This window comes from Nannobrachium achirus, assembly GCF_963921795.1.
Source record: "Nannobrachium achirus genome assembly, chromosome: 3".
Taxonomy (NCBI): Eukaryota; Metazoa; Chordata; class Actinopteri; order Myctophiformes; family Myctophidae; genus Nannobrachium; species Nannobrachium achirus.
Window position 1 is genome coordinate 28152062 of NC_137812.1, and position 21052 is coordinate 28173113.

The window sequence follows — 21052 nt, forward strand, 5'->3', positions numbered from 1 at the left end:
TATTTAGTTTCAGGGACCCCTAGAAGCAAATATTTGAGTTACAAATGTTCGCTTTAAAAATACATATTCAAAGATTTTCACAAATGTTCACAAATTTAAAAAAAAATAGCAGATCTACAAGCTCACAGCGCGGCACTCGGTGCCGTGCTGTGAGCTTGTATATCTGCAATTTTTCCATTAAGTATTAAATAATTCCAGGCCTAAATGGGTTAACAATACTATTATAACTATGGCTATTTTCGAATAACCTGTAAAAAACGAATCTTGAAAGAAATCTTGGGAAAACATTTTGAACACAAATCATGTTCTATGGTGTCCCTGGCACAACATGCTTTCGAATGGGGGTCCGCAGCCAAATACATTTCCGTTTGGGGGTCCTTGACATGAAAATGTTTGAGAACCACTGCTTTAGACACTCAGCTGTTGCTGTGTGGAACACATCACAATGCTGGCTGGTATCCAGTAGGCACATAGTACTGCCTACACTGAAACCTGGGTAGTAACTCCAGTAGTAACCCCAAACTCACCAGCATGTCAGAATTGAGCTGCCTTTGTGTTTTGTCAGTATTGTTACAGTGTGCAACAATGATAGATAAGGATCAGTTTTTAGTTGGTCCGTTCTTCCCTCCGTCCACTACTGGCTGACACAGAATCTGCTTCTTGAAAACAAGATGTCTCAAAATGTAATTAATGCACAGACAACTTTCTGAATGCATTCATGCCCCCTGGAAGATGAACCCTGCTAAATTTGGTGACCCCCCCACACTCATGGCCTTTCCTGCATCTGTAGGAATTCTTGTATACAGTAGCTTGGCTCTGCTGGTAGCTAACTGTAGTGTCTATAAGAGGGTAGGTCTATCAGTCTATGTGATTGTCTGAAGGTATTCTTGGAAACATTCTTGGCCGGACAGATAAGCGCCACATTTCTTGTGTATGTTGCGAGTAGGCTAATTTAGTACCTACAGTTTTGCCACATAAGTCAAGCGGGCTCGGAAAAGGCTGAATCCAACCAAATGTGGAGCTTCACATCATACATACTGTACGTCATAGATATAGCTGATGTCACAGGCTGGCCACATGAAATCTGAGATCCACGTCGGAGCCACACCGTTCCCATGTGGATCCTGAGATCCACACGAATCGATTTTCACTTGTATACAAGATACACCACATTAGCAGAAGTCAGTGGATGGATACCCTTTTCTAATTAGTGTGTATAATTAGTGCCCTTTGTTCCAGTGAATGGAAATCCTAATGCTACCGCTGCAATGATATTCTGGACAACTGTATGCTTCCAATTTTGCCGAAGGCCGTTTCTTGTTTCAGAGTGACGATCCCTCGTCCTCCCAACGCTCCATTGTCATCTCCCCCTTGCCAAGTGCGAGCCAGGCTTAAGTGGCCAACATCATTGTCTGACCTCATTAAGGGTCTTGTGGCTGAATAGAAGCAAATCAAGGGCTTTGATGTGGAGTCTGTGACCCTTTTGCTACTATTACATTCTCCACTATTCTGGGATCTCGCCGGTCGGGAACATTTTGTCGCTGCATTATGCTACCATTCAGCCACCAAGAGCATTAGGGAGGTCAGATGCTTGATGTTGTGGGCGATTGGGCCTGGCTCGCATTTGGCGTTCCGTTTTATTCCAAAAGTAGTTTGACAGGGTTAAGGTCAGGGCTCTGTGTGCAGGCCAGTCAAAATCTTCCTCGTTGAACTCAACAAACCCAAACCATTCCTGCATGGGGGAGTGAGTGTGTGTGTGTGTGTGTGTGTGTGTGTGTGTGTGTGTGTGTGTGTGTGTGTGTGTGTGTGTGTGTGTGTGTGTGGGGGGGGGGGGGGGTGGGGGGGGGGTTGTCATTCTGAAACCGGAAACAACTGCATACAATGTGCTGTGAACTCAAGGACTCAATGGTTTAAATACAGTTTGGTTGGCTACCATCCAGATACAATCCAGAGTGGCCAGTTGAACGTAGCCTGGTATAGCTAACTAACTGCAGTTTATATCCCCACTGTGCGTGTGTTAACATGGGTGGACTGTTTAGCTGTGCTAGGCTAAGTTGAACTGGCCTACTTTTCCACAGCCAAAGCTGAGCGGCTGGAAGATGGCAGAGATTTCTCTATAGATGTTTTCCTTATAATTCCTTATCTACTGTTGTGCTCATTTTAGTGACTCTCTGGAAGTGTGTCAGCGAGTGACTCATGGTGAATACTGGACATGGTGACTGCGTTTCTGTTAGTGAGGTTATAATGAAACACGACCCCGTAAACTTTCCCGTACATCCCCGGTGTTTTTGTCCTCCTTAGGGCTCTGAATTGGATAAACAAATCTCGGGCATCCCATTGCAGGGTAATGGATACGTCCCTGGCACACTCTCAGAGACCTGCCTTTTTGGAACCTCTGCGGGTCATATTTCCACCGCCGCGAGACGGCCATTGTTGCTCTCCCTTTTGAGGCTGCGTGTGCGTGCATGTGTGTGTCTGGCTGGGCTATTCTTACCCGGAGAACCCAAGGCAATTGCGGCAGACTGTATGAAGGGGTGAATGGTGTGTGCAAGTGGGCACGCACGCGCACAAGTGTTTATGCGCAAGACGGAGAGACACGGGAGAGAGAATGGGGTTGAGCACGTTGTGCAGACAAAGACTGTCTCTCTCTCTCTCTCTGCAGACTAGGCCAAGCAAGGCTGTGTGTTGTTACATAAGGGCTTGGTTTTTGTAGTTTGTGACACGACTGCGTCTTGTCACACAACAAAAATGTAATTTTAAACGGAAAAACTGTTGATGTCCGTTTGACACTTTCATTATATAAGGGGATTGTCTGTCTGTCTCGTAGCTCAGCTCAGCTGTCTGGGGTCGACGGTGGGCTTTGGGACCCAAGACGCTGCTACTGACCACTGAACAGGAGAGGTTACATTTCACTGTCGCCTTTAAAAAAAAATCCGAGTCCGACCCACTTTTTGTGAGCTGAACTCTGAGCTTTTGGTGACGTGTTCATTTGTTCCTTTCACTAGCAGCAGAGCTTTGCACACTGTATTATTTATGATTTCATTATTCATGGCTCTGTGCATGTGAGGCTAAAGCGCTTGTAATGGCTGTGTTTTTTGAAGGCGGACGGGTGGTTGTGAATAGGCTTGGGCGGTATCTGTTTTTTCCATACCTACCTTCCTGACATTTCACCATATTCCTGACACTGTTCATACTGTATATGTCAATATTTGTATAGAAAACAAAACCAAAAAACGTAAAAAGCTGAGCTCTCTCTCGGTCGTCCTGAGCTGCTGGTGATAGAAGTCATTGTAGCATGTATGTCACTAGAGGTTCGCGGCCCTTCGGGCCGCTCACATCTAGAGTCCACGCCCGCTTCTTTACTAAAAAACTTGTTTTTTCAACAAAAAAAAAGTTTTTTGAAAAAAAAAGGGAAAAAAAAACAAAAAAAAACCCTAACCCTTTTTTTGGGGGGGGGAACTATTGTGGCGGAACTATTGTGGCGGAACTATTGTGGCGCAGCGCACGTTTCCGGTCGGACATATTTGACCGCCGGACGCACTTCCGGTTAAGAACTCCGTGTGCCACGTGATCAGTCCTAGCCAAGTGGTGTATACGGATGTTACTGCGATTGAGGTGAAAGAGAAAAGTGGAAAGTTGTGAGCTAACTATTAGCTATTTTTGTGTGTGTGTGTGTGTGTGAGTGTGTGTGTGTTTGTGTGTGTGTTCTGGCTACGCCCCCCTCGGTTGAAATTGGATCCGCCGGTCCCATAGCTGGGAATACGAGCCAATGGACGGCGGTCACCATGGCAACGGAGGGCCAATGATAGAGTTATGGGCGGTATTATTCCCTACGTTCTCCCTACCGTTGAGTTGAAGTTGAATTGAAGTGGATGCAAAGTGGGCGTGAATGGGCTTGGAAGTGGGATGCGGCTTTTGCTCAATTGTATATATAAGATTGTCTAGACCAGTGGTTCTCAAAGTGGGGTCAAGGGACACTCAGGGTTCCTTGAAGGGATTCTAAATTCTCTGACAGTGTACAAATGGAACCAAATGGACCCTAACAGGCCCATTTGGTTCCATTTATACAATGTCAGAGTTAAGATGGGTGCTTGAAATGTAAAGGTTTGAGAACCACTGGTCTAGACTACAATGCGGTATCTAATATGTAGTTAGCCATAGCCTACCATACTAGTCTTGCAAAGCTTAACCAATTAAAACCTACTTACTTAACCCTATTTACTTACTGGACCGGGGTCCCCCAGGGTTCTATACTTGGTCCCTCCCTTTTTATATTATCCTCTACACCAAATATCCGATCGACAAGCTCACACACAACCTTGCGACATGTTGTGAGCTTGTAAATGTGCTATTCTTGCAGAATGTTGCCCCCCAGATTAGGAACGCTACGTAGGTATGCAATATATGCAGGGGAAACACGGTCGGACAGAGACGGACAGACGGACATTGCATGCCTGCAGAGATTCTGCGCATTTATAGATAGATTCCTCATTGCAACTGGCATTTTCCCATTTCAACCACCAGAATAATGCTATGATTATATTGCTTCTGCATAGCTTGAGCTATTGTTCAATGTGTTTTGCTATTGAGGTGTGAAATTAATCAACCTTGTTTGCCACTGTGAAATACCAAACAAAGTGATGTTGATTTAGCTTTTTGAGCTTAATGAATTATCAATAATAAGTGTGGTACATGAGATAATCCTAATGAGTTGTATTTAGGCTTTAACCACTTAAACCCCAGCATCCTTATTGTGGGGATGGCTTTCGCAGAAAGTTCCACTTACCCAAAATAACAGAAAGGACACTAGCATATTGTAGAGCTCTGATGGACTCTGGTTGAAGTGCCTAAATCTGAAACCGCCCCTTTCCCATGAGTTATAAATTTACACAGACTTCTGTCTGTGTTTTTTGCTGCATCTAGAGCAAAACTGTTATTTAAGTTATGTAAGACGTTCGCTTATAAAATGTGTCAACACTCCATTGGCATCTGTGCATTGAAAAAAAAATGTGTGAAGATATTAGATAACAATACAGTAAGTAAGTAGGTCGGAAAGGCTTATCAGCTGAGAACGTGGAAGTCTATCCCAGTTTCAATGGGCTAGAGCAGCGGTTCTCAAACTATGGGTCGCGAATCAAAGTGGAGTCTCTGGCAGGTGACAGTGGGGTCGCGCATTGGTAACAAAAAAAGGTTTTGTCAGAAAACAATCAAACAATCAAAGAAAAAGAGAGAGAGAAAAAAGTGCGGTCGTCACCACCAACCAAGCAACTTGACAACACACTCCGCCTCCAACACCGAAGGAGGAGAAGCAGAGAAACACAAGACACACACTGCTGAGGAATTATGTTCTATGTGAGCAGGCGGCTTAAAACAGTCATTGTGGGCGACAGTCGCGAGGCACAATACATGAATTCCAATAATACATACAATACATGGGTCCATTTGGTTCCATCCATCCAGCCCCGCGGCTCGCGGAGTTAGATTACGGATGGCGAACGAACATTAACGAGAGGGGAGATCATTCTCACAGAGACAGACAACCAGACAGTTGCAACAGTTGTGTCACAGACTCACAAATGAGAAAAACGCCACAGCCAAAGATAAAATCGAAAGCTGCCTGGATTATTAAGAAACTCCGTTCTATATTTTGGCAAAATGCTTCAGATTACAAATGTGTCGTTTGTACACTACAACTGCACAGACAGAGAGCCAGGACGAGTATGTGCACGGGCGGGGGGTTGACTGATGGGGTAGCCAAAAAAGTTTGCTAATAATAAGGGGTTTTGAGATCAAAAAGTTTGAGAACCCCTGGGCTAGAGCCCTGGGAGATGGATTGCTGGACCTACCATAAGCTCCCAGGGGCGACGTTATGGTCCAAAGGCAAGTGCTCCACAGACATGAGCTAACTGGACACATACTGTACATAACAATAGTTATTCCAAAGTGGAAATGAAGCATTTTGAAATTAAATGCTTCCTCTTTGACACATTATAATGAAAAGGTAACACTGATGAAGAGCTTTAACCATAAACGTGCATATTCAGGGGTGGACAGTAACTAATACATTTACTTGAGTACTGTACTTGATTTGTTTTATGTATTGTGTACTTTACTTGAGTATTTGTATTGTTGGATACTTTGGATACTTGTGACTTTCACTCCACTACATTTCAAAGACAAATATTGTACTTTTGACTCCACTACATTTTCTAGGAAGGGAAAAGGTCCATTATTTGTTCAAAAGAAATTGACTGCACACAGAAACGCTGTTACTGTGCGTGTCTATGACCATACGTCCATAAGTATCAGCGTAATTCTATTCTATTTCTCTCCCCGTTATATGAGTGCAGTTTTATTACACAGAACATAAAGCAAAGGAAACAGAATTATACAATGACATTAGGATGCAGAAAGTACTTCAAAAGATGTAAAAAAGTAAAAAAAAGTAAAGGAAAAACATATACAGTTACAGTGCAGAAGAGAAAGGTAACCTATACACATAGACAATGATCAGGGACATGGCACACACTTGACTATACAGCTGCTTCCAAATGAACTACAGACAGTATACCATCCAGCCGGCTTGGAGGTGTGGGTCAAGTGTCATTGTGCGTTTTATCACTAGTACTGTAAAATGCATTGCTAAAGAACACATGTTCTACTCATTGTTTTAAAAACATTATTATTTATTGAACTGAAGTTTAATTGATTGTGTGGATCACCTCTCTCCTCTCTGCAGTAGCAATCCAGTCGATTGGGAAGGTGCCAAGCACTACAGAGGAGTTTCATTCATGGTTAATCTTATTTGAAAAGTTTGCATGAATGGGCTTGGGCAGTGGGCACCCGGAAAATCATGTTAAGTTGATGGTAAAAAACTTCAGTAATTGTGTAAGTTAACTCTTGGGCCTGGTGTTAGCATATTGTGAGTTAACTGCATTGCCAATTGCTATGTGTTTTGGTACAGTATGTATGTCTCACTTTCTATAAAATGGAACTTGCTGGTGATGTGAGTCAGTTAGGCCTTGTTTAATCTCTCAAGGCAGACTCTGATAGCAAGTCAGTTGTGCTGATGTCTAGTTGTTGGCAGAGGCCATCAGGTCCTTTGCTGGTAGTTAGCTGAATATTAATCTCTCTAGAACAGACTCTCTGATGCTACGCAACAGATGAAAAGGAACAAAACAGAGAGGGCGTTCCCTTTTATTTGAAGATGGTTAGCCAGATTGGGCCTTGATTGACGTGACGCACAGGTGACAGCCTGAGTTAGAGCTGGCCATTTGCTGTAAGGGTATGGCCTGCTAGGCTGCTTCAGCATCTCGTCTGTTTAGGTGTTATTCCTTAGTGTTGTCACGCTGCACTTTAATACTACCAATCAGGCGGATTCTGCCAATGTATTCCAATGGGAATCGAGCTGTGTTTTTTTTTTTCTTTTTTGCAGTAATCCACAAATGGCAGCAAACCGCTCCATTCCATTCAAGTGTGTTTATGTAAAACTGTTATTTTGTCCACTCCAGTCTTATTTTTCACCTTTTGCGCTCACTGTATCATAGTCTGCACTGGACTGCTGGTGTTTGAGAGGTGAATACAAAAAGTGCATTCTCTGACTCTCTCGTTGTCTTTTTGGAGCCTTGACTGTTTGGCCCAACCATCACAAACTTATCAAAGCGGCAATCAGAACGGTCTTTGGTTGAGTTTTAAAATAAATTGTGCTTTAAAAGAAAAAGGATTGGCAGCAGACCTGTAGTTTTCTGGTAGATATGTGGTGCATAAAAACTAAATGCTGCTTCCCAACATTTGTTTTGGGTTCTACGGACAGAAAGCAGACCTTTCCCAGATGGCCTGAGAGAGCTGGATGGTTCATCAAGATCAGAAATGTATTTACTGGCCCTAAACCATTCAAAGCTTAGCACAATCTGCAGGACAAGTCCCAACAATATTTCGCTGCTTTTACCTGTAAGTCACTGACAATAAAAACGTCTTGAATCGTGTGAATTAACCTCTTAGGGCACGGTCACACCGCACATTTTTTCTACCTATGAGGGCAGATTCTGCCAATGCATTTCAATGGGAATGGAGCCGTTTACTGCCGTTTGCGGATTTCTGCCAAAAAGAAAAGAAAAAAAGAAACCTTCTCTATTCCCATTGAAATGCATTGGCAGAATCCGCTTGATAGGTAGAATTAAAGTGCGGTGTGACCGTGCCTTATTTCAAGCCCTAACATCTTAGTCTAGTTTTTATTTGTTGTCAATTGTCAATATATTTAGTCTTAGTTTCAGTCATCATAGCTTTAATAGCTTTTATTCAGTTTTCGTCATTGAAAAAAAGGTGGTCGATGAACATTCTTCGTCAAGTTAACACTGGTGTGTGTCTGTACTTGCAGAGGTAGAAGCGGAGCCGGCCAAGCGTCCAGGGGAGCGTCCTCAGAAGCGCCGCTGTTTCTGGGAATACCGACGTGCCCGGGAGTCTGCCGCCAAGAAGAAGCTGGGAGGAGAGGTGCGCTGGTCGCTTTCCTGGAGCTCCAGTACTCTACCGAGCACACTGTATCGCAGAGAGGGTGAGCATATCAATGATCCCCACCAGTATAGTGAACTGCATCACAATGACTATATCGCAGAGAGCCTCCAGCGGCTGTGGACTGAGAGAATCAGGCTGGGAAGCTAACCCGAAGTCACACCAGCTCAGTGGCCTTGTGGTTAGAGTGTCCGCCCTGAGACTGGGAGGTCGGGGGTTCATTTCCCCGGCCGGGTCATACCAAAGACTTTAAAAATGGGACCCAATGCCTCCCTGCTTGGCACTCAGCATCAAGGGTTGGATTGGGGGGTTGATCACCACTAAGGTCCAGGGACTACAGATGTAAATTAGCCTGTGGCTAACTCTGGCTCATTTACATTGAAGTGAAAACTGACATGTCCATTAATGAGTACTGTCCCTGTCAAATAAACAAACTTTCAACACTGCATTTGAACAACTTAAGCCCTATATAATTCATCATACGACAAACAGCGGTAATAGCCAATCTAGAAGCTCATGACGTGTCACATTGCGACATGTTGTGTGAGTTTATAGATCAGCTCTTTTTGAAAGTTACAAATTGATTGAAACTTGTTTTTGAACATTTTGCCCTTAAATGACAAGCCCAAAATAGGAGACACCAGGTAGAAAGTGGCGAGGCGGCATCTTCCACCACATTTTAGTCAACAAGACGTCATTTATTGCACTCTGGTGAACTTTTGTGTTTGAGTTATGGTTAGAAGTAATAGATTTGCAGTAGATATCACAGCCACACCGAGCCTTTAGCCAATTAGAATCAAATGCACCACCGGTGCAACCTAAGTGTTCTGGCGGCCCAATATTATTATCATTATAATTTTTTTAAAGATATTTTTTTAGGCTTTTTTTTTGCCTTTATTGATAGTACAGTAGATAGACAGGAAACAAGGAGTGAGATGAGAAGTGACATGCAGCAAAGGCCATCGGGATCGGGACTCGAACCCATGACACGCTGTCAGGCATCAGAGCCTATGTGGTATGCGCCTGGCGGCCCGCTATTTGACCGGTATGTGTGACATGACGCACCAGGCACACACATGATGATCCAACAGGGTAAAAACAAACAATAGCTGTCATAGGGTATAGTGATACGCGAGATGCTCCTCCTTCGACCCGCGCCGCAGTTATTAATAGTTTGAACTGACCAGCGTCACCGCATCTATTTTCAAAACCTGACCCGAACCCGCAACCCGCAACTGTCATTAAAGACAGACACTGTATTTTCAACTGGAGGGGCTAAGAAAAGGAGGAAACAAATACGAGGAGAGAGAGAGAGAGAGAGAATGAAACGAGATACCTTAATATACAGACCCATGCACATGCACGCACATACTGGGTCTGTATATTCAGTGCTTTTATTAGAAAGAAAAACCACATCATCTTATCACTTTGTTAAGGCAGCCTCCCTTGTTACATTGGAGCTCTCCATAACACACCCACACTGAGCCTGTTCCATTCAGTTCACGTTGTTACTTACCTCCATCGTTCCATTCGCTCTCTCTTTTGTCTTTTCTCTCTCTCTCTCTCTCTCTCTCTCTCTCTCTCTGTTCTTCTATTTCGCTTGGACTCTGACCCTGCAAAGCTGAGCTCTTGAATTTAAATCAGGATGCACAGGATCAGTGGTTCTCAAGAACGTGGTCCAGGGACCTCGAGGGGGTTCTAAATGGACCATTACTGGACTGAACTCTCAGAGTTAATGGGGAATGAAAATGAGAATGTTTTAGAGTCAGTGCACCGGATCATCCTGGCCAGTTTGACAGGCTGAAGGAAGACTTGCTGCTGTAATGCTGCATGTTGTATCCTGTCTGATGCACTCAACCACACTACAAACCCTAGCATCCCTAATCTGGGCACGTCATGATAGGCGAACATTCGCCCCAAATAGCCGATCTGCAAGTTCACAAGCTTCGTTGTTACTATTAAAAATGTAGTGTTTTGCCAAAAAGGTCAAACATGATTCTTTTTGGGGTCCTCAGTTCAAATATGATTATTTTGGGGGGTCCCCAGTACAAATTATTTTATCATTTTGGGGGGTTGAGAACCACTGACCTAATGAGGCTATATGAAAACACGCAATACCACTGCCGTCATGACAGGAGATTGGCCGCGTTGAAAAACATCTCCTGTCACTTCACTTCACTCTGTCTTTTTGTCACTTCGTCTTCTTGTCACTCCATTGTCATGTCACACAGACAGGTGTATATACACACACACACACACACACACACACACACACACACACACACACACACACACACACACACACACACACACACACTGATTCAGTGTAGTGTTGCTTTTACTTTTACGCTTTTGGTAGGCTGCATGCTCGATGCTCAATAGCTGTCAGTTTCACATCAATCAGTGAAGTACTACTCACGCACGCACACACGCACGCACGCACGCACGCACGCACGCACGCACGCACACACACACTAGCAGCAGGCAGGCACTCAAATGAGAGCTTGTTAGCCCCTTATAATTTATACAGTAAGTTATATGGGGCTTTTCTTTATCGTCACCTTCTCTGGTCCATGCACCCTCTCGATTAGACTATAGAATATATTACCGTTGTCGTCGGGCAGAAACCTCTTAGCTCCATATTTATATATATATATATATATATATATATATAAACACACACTTGATCATAGTAAAGCATCACACGAAAGCATAAAAGGTTTCCAAGGGGTCCCCAGTAAAAGTAGTTAACGTAGCATCACAATCATTTTTAACCACTTTATCCATTTATACGCTGGCTATTCAAAAATAGCAGATCTACAAGCTCACAGCGTGTCACTTTGTGGTGCGTCTCGCCAAATACATATCGTCACTGTCAGGCAAAAACCTCATATCTCCAACTTTCAAATATGTATATTTTTTGTCAAATTAAAGTCCTACTTCATCATGCAAAAGTGTCGCACAAAAGTAGTGAAAATAGCAGATCTACGAGGCGTTGTGTGCTTGTAGATCGACTATTTTCAGATCGGCTATTTTTCTAAATAATAAGAAAAAAGGAAGGTTTTTGACATACAAGGTTTCCACCCGACAACGACGATATCAATTTGCCGGGGTCCTTGACGTGAAAAGGTTTGAGAACAACTGACTGTAAAGTAACCTTGCTGTGAACCTCTGGTCCTCTGCAGGAAAGAAGGGGCGGCGTAAAGCCCGCAAGACGGACGCCAGTGACCTGACGCCCAACCCCCAGAAGCTCCACAACATCGGCGAGCAGCTACAGAAGCTTAACGCCGCCATCGACGGCATGGGCCCAGTCAACGACCTGCCCGCCGTGGCCCGCGCCCGCTCCCGCAAGGAGAAGAACAAACTGGCATCCAGGTATGGCATGCTTCTGCTCTATTGGAACTCTGGGCACTGTTAAAAAATATATATTTACGGTATTTATTTATTTTTATTTATTTCCATTTATATTTATATTACTAGCCCTTACCCGTTCAAAGATATGAGCTCCGAAATGATGTGCAGTGTGTGGGTTATGGGATGTGCACTGTGCACACAGTATATGAGGGATGGAAAGTAACTTTAACTGGTGTTTGCATGATAATATGTAGGCGCATCAATGTAAGAAATACCCGTTTCGTTTAATAGCTACAGAGATACTGTGTTCCACCCCCCCCCCCCCCCCACACACACCCCCCGACCGCCTACCCGCCTGCACACACACACACACACACACACACACACACACACACACACACACACACACACAGAGCTGGTTAAACATGTTGCCTCATGCTAGATGCAGAATAGATTAGCCTCAAGCTAGATGCAGAATAGATAGTAGATACACCATAAAAATGCTAATATACAGCATACGATTTGTGAAAGTGACAAACGGGCTTCACAGTTATGTTAGGTGTGTTCATATGCTAATTGTGATGCGATTTCAGATCAATTGCTCCAGCCATTGAGGAGAAACGCTGTGACAGACAGACACTCAGACAGACAGACACTCACTCAGACATTCCGAAAATTATATGTTAGATAAATGGGAGGCCAAATACTGTTGTTGACGTTTAAACCCTAATAGCTAATCATTTGGGGAACAATCTGGGAAACAATTTAGCAAAAATGAGGAAAATAAAATATTCCTTTTCCTTCGTTTCTGCCTCTGGGGGAACCACCTCTTTTTTTTATGTAGAAACAGGAACTTAGTATGGCTCCTCCCCTTTTCTTAGTCCACTTCCTCCCGGGTGCTTCTGTATTTATTCCTACTAACAGTAACAACAACACTACGTCTCTATTATGATCCAGGTCTTATGCCTTATGCCTTAACTTCATTGCCTTTTTTTTACTATTTTGAAAAACGTTTTTAAATACTTCAAATGCTGATCTACATCTGCACGTTGTGAGCTTGCAGATCAGCTATTTGAAATATTAAAAAAAATGTGTTTATATAGTAAAAAAAGGCAAAGAAGTTAAGGCATAAGGCATAAGACCTGGATCATAATAGAGCCCGTACATGTTTAGGGCAGAGGTGAGAGATTATTTTGGGCATAACAAGAAGTTGAAGTGGAAATTTAGGTCTGATTTACTGTGCATGTTCAAATCATGTCTACTTTTTCCGACCATTTTTCCAAGCAAAAATCTTACATTTACTATTTATTTATTTACGTTTTGGAAAAAAATCATTCATTAACAACTTAAACCCTACATGTACTTTGTCTCTGTTTTGCTCTGCACCAAAGCCGAACATAGCCGACCTACAAGCTCACAAAAAATCGCACTGCAACGTTATGAGCTTGTACATCTGATATTTTTGCAGAATGTTTGCTCTAGAACAGGTATGCGGGGGTTCCGAGGTGTTGCCATTGGTTTTAACTTGCAGTTCATCAATTTATCAAGTACTGGAATAAAAATATAATAAAAATAAATGTTTTTATCCATGTAATACACCATATATTAAAGAAATATTTGGCCCAGTAGTATTGTTCCTCATTTGGCACTTATTGGATATTGGCACAAGATACAAGATGACAACATCCCTAAATCCAGGTCCTGAATTTTATCTTCTAGATGGGGATTTGAGATTGAGTATTGATAATATGCCTGGAAGATATTCCGATCCTTTGCATGGTTTTTCACACTCGACAACATAAACATTCCAAACGGGTCCCAGGTTAATATCCTGTTGCAGCGTTAGTGAATATCAGTGGCTGACAGCTAATAAACAGGGACCCAAACTGTTCCCTAGCAACGCAATTCCACTGACAAGGTCTATATTTTACTGCATTGCGCCTCATCTCAGCTGTTAAATAAACAGACATTAACCTCAACCTACGGCAGACACCGAGACAGCAAAGTTATATGTTTACTGTTTAGCGGCAGCTATTAATGTCTTTGCATTGTGGAGATGTTTTGAAGGGCAATTATTACCGCTAAATTCAATCTGGGCCTTATTAAGTGTGCCTGCCATGCAATGCAATGGCAAAACACTTATTGTAATCCGCCATACTTATATATATATATATATATATAATGTTCCGACAAAATTTTGGCACGTAATAACTGCCGCACGATTTACGCCACCGTCGCAATATATACATCAAAACGTGCGGCTCGGCCGGGAATGGGGTGCTATTACTTTTCTTTCCGATCCGCGTTACCATTGCGACGTAATTCGCAAAAAACGACGCCAAAAAACCCCATTGACTTAGAATGGGGGAAATTTTGGCACGTAATAACTGCCGCACGATTTACGCCACCCCAGCAAAATATACATCAAAATGTGCGGCTCGGCCGAGAATGGTGTGCTATTACTTTTCGTCCCGATCCGCGTTACCATGGCAACGTAATTCGTAAAAAACTACGCGCTAAAACCCCCATTGACTTTGAATGGGGGACTCTGAAAAAAACCCAGAAACTTTGGCGCCACATAACTCTGCCATACTTTTGCCTAGCAACTTCATTTAAACTTTAAAATGCAGACACAACTTTGGTCTTTTTCCGGCCAATAGGGATGAGCTGTAATTGATTAAGCCCCGCCCCCTGTGTATTCCTATTGGCTGGGTTTTAAACAGCCACTACTCCAGTTCACAGCATGGTACCGTCTTGAAACTTGGTGTCTGGACTTAAACGGCCAATAGGGACTTATTACTTAAGCCCCGCCCCTCTTAAGCCCCGCCCCTATCTTCCTATTGGTTGAGCTTTAAACAGCTATATCTCCAGTTTGCAGCATGGTACCGTCTCGAAACTCGCTGTGTGTACTTACATGGCCAATAGGAATTATCTGTAATTGCTTAAGCCCCGCCCCCTCTGCCTTCCTATTGACTGGGCTTTAAACAGCCATGTCTCCACTTCCCAACACGTTACTGCTCTCAAACTCGGTGGGTGGTCCCACAGTCCCAACGGCTAACCACTAATGCTAATGCTAACAAATGCTAATGCTAACAAATGCTAATGCTAATGCTAACAAATGCTAATGTTAAAAAATGCTAATGTTAAAAAATGCTAATGATAATGCCAACAATTGCTAATGCTAACAAATGCTAACAAATGCTAATGCTAACACCAACTGCTATACAAAGTTGCACACACTTAGCGAGCTGCAGGCACACTTAAAATTTCTTAGAAATTTTCTTTTCTAGTTCTGTATGTTTTCCAGCAACAGAGTGTCGCGACTAGAACTATATATGCAAAACAATTAAGTCGGCAGAATTGCTGCATAACTTGCTCCAGACCTAACGCAAGACATGTAGCATGCCAGATAGACAAAGCATTCCAGCAGCCACTAATCTCTATATCACTAATCACAATTTATTTTTTTATTTTTAAATTGACACCATGGTAACTGAAAATAATTCACTGGGGGCTTATGAGCATTTTGTTAATCAGCCCATCATTCAGTACTGAACTATTCCTTTAGTGCAGTGGTTCCCAAACGTTTAAGCTTGAGACACAAAAGAGACATTTGACGTCTCCCTGGGACCCGAACTAGTGAAAATAGCCGATCTACAAGCTCACAAGACTTAAGTTATTTTCTCTCTTTTTTCTGTATTTAGTTTATTTTTATTTTTATTCATTTTGAAATAGTAATAATTAAAATCCAAACATAGGAAACAAAAGATAAAGCGAAGTTTCCTCTTGACCCATGAAAATGGCTCCAGACCCAGTGTTTCGGAAACAGTTCTTTAATGTACTTGCATTGTGCATTGTGCAGCTATATGAATATATAAACTTGTGATTGGGAGTGGTACTCTGCGTTGGCACATACTCAACATTAACCGCTTAAGCCCTATTTTATACTTAGTTGGTTGTGCAATGGCAACAATTGACAATTTTGGTGATTTGGTGAGAAAAATGTCATCACCTATAAAGAAAGACATGCCAAAAGTAGGGATGTCAGATTGAAAGTGGATAAGTGACTAGGATCAGGAGGCGCAGATATCCTCTACTGGCTTGAAACCACCCCCTTCCCATTGAAATGCATTGATGTAATGGGGATTCCACTCTCATAGTCACCCAAAATGTGAGATGACCTGTGATTTCATGCAGTACTTTTATTTGTTATTTGTTTTATTTATTAGTTAGGTCATTAAGGTCCACAGGATGAGAGATCTGCTCTGCATCTGCATCTACATTGCTAAAAAAAAAAATATGGCCATTTGTTATGGCCACTGTCGACTTTATGAAAACTTTAGTTACTAGTAGTTACTTTGTAGATTATTATTACAAAACATACATTAACCACTTTAGCCTTATATACAGTACATTTGGCCCGCAACTCTTTGTGAGCTTGAAAAACTTGAAATGGGGACATTCTGCATAATGAGTACTTTCTACTTTTGGTAATTTAAGTACATTTTGATAACGATACTTTTATACTTTTACTCAAGTACATTTTGAATCAAAGGTTGTTGTGGGGGAGGGGGGTGGGGGGTTGCAGGATGGGGACTGCCCCATAGGTCGATCTACCGTTGGGTCGACTGAGTTTAGGGTTAGGGTTAGGTAGGGTGACCATATTTTCAGCCACTCAAACCGGGACGCGAAACACTGTTGCCTAAAACCGGGACCCTAAAAGCAATGCGCACGTTACCGCGCACGTGCGTGCCCATTCTCTAACGTTCGTGCACGCGCACACACACACACCGCAGGGTTGCAAACAGGCAGTTAGTGATTGACAAACAGGCTCAGTGTTGAATTCACACGCGCAATGAATTTGTTCATGTTTTCTGATTGGTTAGGTGAGCATGTTTTCATGAAAAGAACATGATGAATGTCTATGCAACCACTGAAAACAGCTACTATTATTTTAATTCTGGCAAAAACCGGGACAATTTTGCAGTGAATGTTGAAAACCGGGACACATTAGTGTTTTAGAGATATTTGTCGGGACACCGGGACAGGGACACGCAGCTTGAAAACAGGACTGTCCCGGGTAAACCGGGACGTCTGGTCACCCTAGGGTTAGGGTTAGGTTTAGGCATGGTTTTACTGAGGTTACGGTTAGGGTTTAGGGTTAGGTTTAGGCATAGTTTTACTGAGATTAGGGTTAGGGTTAAGGTTAGGTTTAGGTGGTCGGACCAAAGGGAGTTGGACCTAATGACATGTTATCTGCAGGATGGAGGGAGGCAGCCTGATAGGTGGAGGAGACGGCAGAGAGGAGTCATGTAAAGTTCAACTGTAAACGGAAGCAACGGATGACAGGGGATGTCGTTAGTAGAGGAAAAGGAAGAGAGAGGGAGAGAGAGGCGGTCATCTTCAAACAGTCAAATATAACAATGTCATAACTTGGCTTATGGCTCATTGCCAGAGTACAGAGGAGGGGGAAAAATATTCTACTGGCTTTCACCAGTGGTGTAAAGTACTTTTACTTAAGCACTGTACTTAAGTAAATCACAATGCGTCCCAAAAGATTGTTATACATTTGAGAACTTGAAATGAGACATTCTACATAATGAGTACTTTCTACTTTTGGTACTTTAAGTACATTTTGTTTCCAATGCTTTTGTACTTTAGCTCAAGTACATTTTGAATTTTCTTTTACTTGTAACAGTGTATTTCTACATTGCAGTATTGATACTTTTACTTTGTCCACCACTGGCTTTCCCGTGCGGTACAAGGATAATGTCTCCTCCAGGCATACACGTGTACACTTTATGATTCCAAACACTGTTGTCTTCTTAAGTTCTTTTCATGACACCATCAAAACCCAGCCTTCTGAGGTACAGTTTGCTTGAGGGCTGAAAAAACAAACAAACAAAGCAAACAAATTGGCGCTGGATGAGCACATCAAACATGAGTTGTTTGGCGTTGTGTGGCGTTCACTCTATAGCAGCAACAAAGCTACAGGCAACCATTCATTTTCAGTGGAAGCCAGCGACATGAATAAACAAACTGTTGCCCAACACTTGTAGCTATGCAAAGCTACAACATAAAGTTGAGCTGGCTTCAACTTCACACAAGCATCTACGGTACAAAACGACCATGTAAACATTTCCACTCATCTTCTCCCTTCACACAAAACCTGCTTGTAAAAGGGGGATTGGGGGGGGGATTATTTCCATCAGACAGTTCCCTTTTCTTTTTAACCGCTATATTTTCCTTTAAGTTTTTCTCGGTCATCGGACGAAGGCTCGATGATGCCGACAAGCTTGTAGATCAGCTATTTTCACACAACTCTTTTTGCCTACACCGACTTGCCCAAAATAGGGATCAATTATAAATTAAATCTATAAGTTCTATCAACTGTGGCCACACCGAATGACACCCTGAATTGTTCTGGTGAAGCTCCCCTTTAAAAGAGCCGGCCTGGTGTTGATAATGGGAGCAGAGTAGAGAGGCGGGGAGCGGTGGACTCAGTCACCCCTCCAGCTTGGGAATACATCTTCCATTCATTGCTCTCCAAGAGCTCGCAGCGGGAGCCATCTGTCTCAATAATGCAGAGCCATGTGGAGACCACAGACAGTGGGAACAGCACAGGGGGATTTCCTCCTGCCTCCGTCCTACTAGAGCGATGCAGTCGTGTCTCCTTGACTCACCTGTGTGTGTGTGTGTGTGTGTGTGTGTGTGTGTGTGTGTGTGTGTGTGTGTGTGTGTGTGTGCGTGTGCGCGTGTGCGCGTGCGTGTGCGCGCGTGTGTGTGTGTGCGTGCGTGCGTATGTGTGCGTGCGCTGGCGTGTGCGCACGCTTGTTTGTGTGTTTAGTAAAAAAGACAAGAAGAATTCCTTTATCCATGTTCAGAGTGAATGCAGCTGTTTCATACAATTTCTCCCCCTATCTAAGAAGAGACCTTGAGCTCCTATACTAAATTATATAAGAGCTTGTTTATCTCTGTTCGAAAGGGAGTCTGCCTCCAGAGTCCAGACTTTCTTTTAGAACCTTTTAATTAACGAAATACACCCTTTGTACAGCATTCAAGTTTGAGGCCAGCACGAATGATTACCCCACACAGTTCTGTGCACCTGTAACATTTGATATATTTGATAGAGATGCACCTGCACCTTTATGACCACAGCCATTAAATACCATCTCAACACCAGGCTATAGGTGCAGCCTGTTTGTTTTTAAATTTGGCAGCCTATAGTATAGTATAGTATAGTATAGTATAGTATAGTATAGTATAGTATATTATAGGACACCCACAGACTGGTTGTTAGTCTGGGTTTCAACAACTTGGGATGCCCAAAAAGTACTGTGCTGTCTCTGCTGTAATTGGCAGCCGCCGCATATGGCGGAGACGCTGTCACTTATACCCATAGAGTACTGGGTGACATGCTTATAGTATCATGAAGAGATATGCCACAATTTTGTGGATGTAATCTGTACCTTAATTTTGTAACCTCTTATGCTCTCCTTTATGTGGACATGAATAAATTGTTAAAATATGCGTGTGTGTGTGTGTGTGTGTGTGTGTGTGTGTGTGTGTGTGTGTGTGTGTGTGTGTGTGTGTGTGTGTGTGTGTGTGTGTGTGTGTGTGTGTGTGTGTGTGTGTGTGTGTGTGTGTGTGTGTGTGTGTGTGTGTGTTTGTTTTCCATAGGGCCTGTCGTCTGAAGAAGAAGGCACAGCACGAAGCCAACAAGATCAAACTTTGGGGGCTCAACCAGGAATATGGTCAGTACTGAATGTTACAAACAAACTTTCTTTCTTTCTTTCTTTCTTTCTTTCTTTCTTTCTTTCTACCTCTCTCTCTCTCTCTCTCTCTCTACTACAATTTGCCCAGTCATGGTTGGTGTGAGTATATCACTGTATGTCATTTGTTTCAAATTAAGGCTATTCTGTGACTCGCTGCGCTCAATCCTCAAATTTAAACTAAATCAAGACCCCCCAAAAATGACCCAAAAAAGAATCACTTACACTCTCAAAAATAAACAAGAGCTTTTTGAGAAAATATGGGGGAATTTTATTCAATATGTCAAGGGCAATGATCTCTCTCATTTAATGGAGGAACCAGGAGTAGGGTAGCTGCAGCCTCTCTACAGTCACTTGTCCGGCCTTATGGCACGGGACTCTGGGAGTTGTTGTTAAGGATATGTGCTCTTTGTGTTATAATTATTTGATAACTTTGTGTGTCGTGTTAATGTCAGGTGTTTTGTTTTTTTGTTTTTTGTATGGTGTTGTATTCTCTTTTCTTTTCTTGTTTTGTCTGTAGGTAGTCTTTTTGTTGTGAAGTAAATGTTGTATTGTATGTCAAAAAAAGACAGAAAAAAACTAAATAAACATATTGTTTAAAAAAAAAAAAAAAATGACCCAAAAACGGGGGAGAGGAGGGGAGGAACAGCTTAATTTTGCCTATCGTCTCTGTCAGGTGGAAACCTCATGTCTAAAACTGTTACTTTTCAGGATTCAAAAACAGCAGAAGTAGCAGAAGCTTGAAGCACGCTGCTTCGAGACCTATTTCGAGACGTGTTTCAAGCTGCTACTTTGGATGCTTTTGTGTGACGCTGTATGCTTAGGATCAAGTAAGGCCGCTAATTCACGAAAACACACAAAAAAGTTAGAATACGGAGCCAAGAGGTTTCTGCCCTGACCGTGACAACGTTACGATAACCCACACAGCTACTAATTCCACGCCACATCAAAACCTGGCCGCCCTCCACTCTCCCACCATTCCTTCTCGGTAAGCTAGCTTCTTATAATTCAGCGCTGGGCCACTTCCTTTGTCCTCCTTCCCCGGGAGTTCAACGTTCCACACATTCCACTGCTTTTTGGGGCTGGCATTCCGTTGTGAAGGTTTTTCAGTTTTTGGCTCCAGTGTTCCTCCTCAGCGGTTCTCCTCGCTTGGCAGAGGGCCAAGATTCACAGGCCTAACCTCACGAACCCCCTCCCTCTCCCCACTTCCTCTTTTCCTCTTTCTCGCCTGTTCCTTCCTCCCTTCACTCCCATGACCGGTCTTTTTTTTCCCCCCGCTGCCTCTCTCTGTCTCTCACCCCCCCCCCCCCCCCTCTCCCTCTCTTCCTCTTTTGCTCTTTTGTCTCTTTTCATCACTGTAATTTGTATAAAATAAAAACTGTAAATACATATGTGTTTATGGCTAGCAGCGAAACTCG

At 42.9% G+C, this 21052-nt stretch overlaps 1 protein-coding gene across 1 annotated transcript in view; it reads left to right on the top strand.

Moving 5' to 3' along the window:
- LOC308282154 (uncharacterized protein) overlaps positions 1-21052 on the top strand; it is a 313805-nt gene that overhangs the window by 12464 nt on the left and 280289 nt on the right. The window contains exons 9-11 of the mRNA XM_080722498.1: positions 8378-8551; positions 11694-11883; positions 19543-19616. Coding sequence (XP_080578624.1) covers positions 8378-8551; positions 11694-11883; positions 19543-19616 — 438 coding nt within the window. The remainder of the gene's footprint in view (positions 1-8377; positions 8552-11693; positions 11884-19542; positions 19617-21052) is intronic.